The following is a 5,579-nucleotide window of genomic DNA, read 5'->3' as shown; positions in this document are numbered from 1 at the left end:
TCATTTGATCCGGGTGTCTGTCTTTAAAGTGTTTTGTTAGTTTGGTGTGTTTCCTCCTTTTAATGTCTCCACATCTCAGTGCTTTTATGAAGAGAATGCATCTGCGCACCTTTGGGATAGCGCATCTAGAACCGGGTTGACCGGGTACTCGGTACCACCGGTACTTAAAAGAAAAGTTCAAAGCACAGAGACTCATTAATCTTTAGCTACACAAAAAGTATAATAATTGGAACACTGAATCATCTTGGAGAGAGTTTTATCATCTTGACTGTCATAACCAAACGTGACAGTTTGAAAGCTGAATGGAGGATGACTGACAACCGCAGTGGAGAGAAGAGATTAAGTGAACTTGTATTTAACGACTTAAATATTCATCTGTACTTCACATTAAACTATGGAACTGCTTCAGAACACTTGGAATATAGTGCACGAAAACTTTGTGGTGCTTTATGTTTTTGTGCCTTTCGTGGGGCTTAACAATAACAATAGTATACGCACAATATCGGATTTGGATCGGCCTCGTCTGAACGATACCCAATCCGTCAGAAAATGGCAGTATCGGAGGCGATACCGATACAGAGTATCAGATTGGTATATCTAATATAATATAAGCTGCCTGCATGACGCACTCAGTGTGACCTACAGACGCACCTGCTGTACAAAACACTCTACAGCTCATGATCTGTCCTTCAATTCACTTCACACACAGAGATGTTTTAGAGTGTGTGATAACCAGCAGTGCTGATGCCAAAACGGCGTTGGCTCTGACCTCTTCGGATCGGGTTGATCCTGCTTGTTTGCCCATCCTGTACCGTCTTTGGGCACGATAATCACGTTGGGATCGTTTCCTTTACTCTCAGACTTCAGACTCGGCAGGTGAGCGGGAGGGGGCATGCGCCGGGCAGCGGCCACTTTGCCAAGACTCTGTAAGCCATGTCGTGCAACAACTGCAGGATATGGATAGAGAGAGAGGGAGGGTGTTAAAACAGTGACATATAAAGGGAAAACATCATAAACGTCACATTAGTTTTAATTTTTCTGGATTTCATTTGAATGGTTTACTTAAAAAAAAATAAATAAAATAAAATAAAAAGAATTAATGAACTGAAGACTTCAACAATTAGATCTTTTACAAATGTAATTTAAACAATTTTTCATTTTTTTAGCAAACAACGTGACGCACAAAATTTCATTTCAGATTTAGCCTACATAGCAGTCCTTCTGCATCAATTGCATAAACATTTGAATATGGATGTGAATAAATGAATACTGAGTGCTTTAGTCTCACCTGTGGTTTTCTGAGTTTCTATTGACTTCCCTTTGTACTTGTCAAATAGGCTGAGCGATGAATACTTGCTTTTCCCATCCTTGGACTTGGTTATTTGCCCCAAACGATCGGACATTGCGATGTAATGTCATCGAGTATGGAAATTTTTCTTTGCACCTCTTCCTCAGTACCGTCTGTTTCTGTGAAGTAACACACACAATGACACAACGGTTAGAAGAACCTACGTCTCTCCAACACATCCACTGAACTGAGATGAATAATCATTTCAAAGCCACAGAAATGTCATCTTTCCATCTCAGACACATTTCAAATCTGGTCAACAACAAAACTCAAACTTTGGACAAAGTGGCTCAGATCAACCTCACAATTAGCAAAAAAAGCCACATAGGGATCATCCAAACGGTCTTAAACTTGAGTTGAAAGTGAAAGGTGAAATCAATATTCATGTGTCCCACTGTCTCAATGGCTGCATTTACACTGCAAGTCTTAATGCACAGATCCGATCTTTTGACCATATCCGATTTTTTGGCCCGCCTGTTTACATTCACTTTAGACACGACTGGTATCCGTTATCTGTGTTTAAATTAACTCCCACCCAAAAGGATTGTCTGCAGTTATCGCTTTACTGTGCACATGGTAGACCCTCTGGTTTTGAATGGCCGTGCTATTAAAATTATTTAGATAATTCACATCGAGTGGCCATGTCTATAGTACCATATTAAACTGTAAAATTACTTTAAAAAGCATAATTTACCGTTCAGATACAAGTTTTCACAAAAACAAAGTTTTATAAAATGATAAACTTAACATTTCAGCCTAAACCATTGTTAAGAAAAAGTATTATATTATTAATTTAAACAATTATCAACAATAAATTATTATATCAATTAATTAACAAATTAGGGGTGTGCGATACTGACAACAAATAATTATCTTGATAATTTTCTAGGATTTTATCGATAACGATAATTAGACGATATTTTGCTGAGTGTGTTATTGTGCTGATATCTTAAGGACTACCGTGGACAGCCGACTCCTGAATTTTTTTATATTCTTTATATTCTGTGTAGTCAGTTCACAGCAGTAATAGAAATTAATTTCCAACAAGTTTTATAGGCATTTTTACCTTTAAGCCAATTTTTCTAAAAGTGTGCACCATCTTTTGAGTCAAATTCTTGCATTTGGGTTGTTACCAAGCAAATTAAACCAGTATCAACAAAATTGATCTTTGCAATGCAGAGGAGACACAGAAGCTGCATTAGAAGTGTCATTTAGATGCATTTACACACTGTTTAATTAAAATAGTAATGTTTCCAAACTTTTGACCAGTACTGTACTTCTCTATCATAACAGAAAACTGGCTAGCAGAAAGAGCATCACAGCTTGAGCTAGTTTATACCTCAATAAAATGTCAATTGTCAATGAAATAGTGCTCTTGATTTACTGGCTAGCTAGCTACTGTAAAAACACTTTTTGGTATTTACTAGTTAAACTTGAATCTCATAGATCAAATATATTTAGAATATCAAAACTTAGATTTAGTCTTTGGGCTCAAATGCAGCAAGTGTATCTTCAGAGAAACTGGAGGTGAATCCCCCAGATATTGTGTGTGGGGGAGGGTCATTTTTAGACTTCTGTTTTATTATTATCTCACCTAAATGTTTGTTCCAGTCTATGGTTTGTTCAGTCAGTGTATTTGTTTTTACAACGGTATAGCCTAATTTAGTTGCACAGTATATTACACACAGCACAAGGACGTTTTAAAAAAATTTGATCTGTGCATGTTATGGAGGAAAGCACAGTGCATGTAGGGGGTGTGGCCTCAATAGCCCTGCAGTAAGCAGTGTGCTGTGTGTGCATGTGATTGATAGATAATTGATGCAGTTATAGGGTAGAAATTAAACTGAAATTGCATTAAATCAGGTTGTTTTAACCAAGATTATGCTGCAAGATTTTTTCTCAACTACATTTAAGTTCCTGCAATTTTGCAAATTTACAGTTTATTACCATTAATTCCCATAAATTCCCGTTAATTTCCATATATTCCCATTAATTTCCATGGAAAGTTTCCAGCCTTGAAAATTCCGGAATTTTGCAACCCTATAAGTGAGTCATTGCGATTGAACCGAATCATTTAAATGGCTGATTCATTAGGAACGAAACACCTTCATGTTGCTCAGAAGCTAAACGGCGCTGTTGCTGTATTTGAAAAGATTTTTGTTGGAGAAATAGAGCAAAAACTGGAAATATGGTGTCTAAAACAAGACTCTTAATATTAACTACTTGTTTATTGAACTGTAGTATAAAATCAATATCACATTTGTAATCATGCTGACTTTTGGAGAAAAAAACGGCACTCTTCGTGTGATATTAACTATATCAAATGATTTAAATATATATATTTTCTGCTCCATTTCTTAAATTATGTGATAATTCTAAATGCATTTTAATAGACTGATTCATGCAGTGAAAAAACGTACTCTAAATGCGCGCACCAATCTAACCTACTAGACTTCATCACCTAATGTAGGCGCGCACTCTGTAGGTGTGTTTTGTGTTTGCTTTTCCCGATATACTCATAATATCAAATCGCACATTGTTAAAACAACAATTACAATATTATCGCAGACCATACATATCGCACACCCCTATGTTTAGATTTTTATGATGCATTGTCTTCTTATCGATCTACCAGTTCACATTCAAAGCTCTGCGTGTTTGCAGGGTAAAAAAATGGGTCGATTTTCACATTGGTCTGAACTCTGAACAAAACAACAGCTTTATTGAAAAAGCTCATTCATTCTCTGCCAGCAGGTGGAGCATTTGGTAGAAATATCACTGTTTCCCCGGTAACGAGAAGGGTATAACTGCAGCCTGGAGCTCTCCAAATGGGGGCGGGAACTCCAAAACAGGGTGGGAGCTCCAAAATAGGGCGTGGCTTCCTCCCATTGACAGACAGGCACATGACACGCATGCGCAATTTTTCCCCCCAATCCACTTCAGTGCAAACTCCGCCCCACAGCTCATTCTAAAGATTTTATTGGTTGCGTCAATTAAAGTGTTGATTTCCTACACTATGCTACAATAAATGCTAACCCCTAAACCTACCCCACACCTGACCCTAACCTTAACCAGTGAAATTGACTGCACTTGCTTTTCCCGATATACTCATATTATCAAATCGCACATTGTTAAAACAACAATTACAATATTATCGCAGACCATACATATCGCACACCCCTATGTTTAGATTTTTATGATGCATTGTCTTCTTATCGATCTACCAGTTCACATTCAAAGCTCTGCGTGTTTGCAGGGTAAAAAAATGGGTCGATTTTCACATTGGTCTGAACTCTGAACAAAACAACAGCTTTATTGAAAAAGCTCATTCATTCTCTGCCAGCAGGTGGAGCATTTGGTAGAAATATCACTGTTTCCCCGGTAACGAGAAGGGTATAACTGCAGCCTGGAGCTCTCCAAATGGGGGCGGGAACTCCAAAACAGGGTGGGAGCTCCAAAATAGGGCGTGGCTTCCTCCCATTGACAGACAGGCACATGACACGCATGCGCAATTTTTCCCCCCAATCCACTTCAGTGCAAACTCCGCCCCACAGCTCATTCTAAAGATTTTATTGGTTGCGTCAATTAAAGTGTTGATTTCCTACACTATGCTACAATAAATGCTAACCCCTAAACCTACCCCACACCTGACCCTAACCTTAACCAGTGAAATTGACTGCACGACGGGGATTGGCGCTGAATAACATGGTAAAGAAAGATGCAGTTCAGGAGATAAACAGTTAATAAGATTATGCGATATGAGATCGTTCTGTAACTCCCCTACTGGGCCTCACTGGACAATGGCACCTTTTTAGTTACAAAAAAGGTACACCCAGCGTCGCTACCCCCTCCTACCCTACGAATTTCGAGCTCCGGGACACCCCCGTTGCTTAGACCAAAGTGATAGAGTGAAATCATTCCCCTGCGCTGCGCTGGGACGGCTCGCAGGAGAGCTCGTGGGTGATTCCCATTTATATCATTAAGCAGAGGTTCAAACTCCAGTCCAAACACCACTGTCCACGAGGTTTGGGCTCTGCTCTAAAACAGAGAATATTTAGCATATTTTATTTTAGATGAATTAGAAACAATGTTTAATTTATAAAGTTTTATTTTGTATTTGTAATATGTATTTGTAATGTAAGTCAATAACAACTGGCTGGAGCCAGAGCCAATGGTGAAAGTCTTTGCGCGAGGAGACCCCGCCCCATTTTGGAGGTTCTGCCCACTTTTG

The 5,579-nt window shown here is 38.7% G+C and overlaps 1 protein-coding gene across 5 annotated transcripts in view; it reads right to left on the bottom strand.

The window, feature by feature from the left end:
- The window catches only part of prrc2b (proline-rich coiled-coil 2B), a 50,413-nt gene that overhangs the window by 40,793 nt on the left and 4,041 nt on the right, over positions 1–5,579 (bottom strand). For all 5 annotated transcript variants that reach the window (XM_016469060.1, XM_016469063.1, XM_016469062.1 and 2 more), the window contains exons 2-3: positions 1,289–1,467; positions 770–947 (exon numbers count right to left, since the gene is read on the bottom strand). In XM_016469060.1, the coding sequence (XP_016324546.1) occupies positions 770–947; positions 1,289–1,403 (293 nt within the window). In that variant the 5' untranslated portion in view covers positions 1,404–1,467. The remainder of the gene's footprint in view (positions 1–769; positions 948–1,288; positions 1,468–5,579) is intronic.

This window comes from Sinocyclocheilus anshuiensis, unplaced genomic scaffold (genome assembly GCF_001515605.1).
Source record: "Sinocyclocheilus anshuiensis isolate Anshui unplaced genomic scaffold, SAMN03320099.WGS_v1.1 scaffold1045, whole genome shotgun sequence".
Lineage (NCBI taxonomy): Eukaryota > Metazoa > Chordata > Actinopteri > Cypriniformes > Cyprinidae > Sinocyclocheilus > Sinocyclocheilus anshuiensis.
The sequence above is the reverse complement of the archived record's forward strand: the minus strand, read 5'-3'. Positions and strand labels throughout refer to the sequence as shown.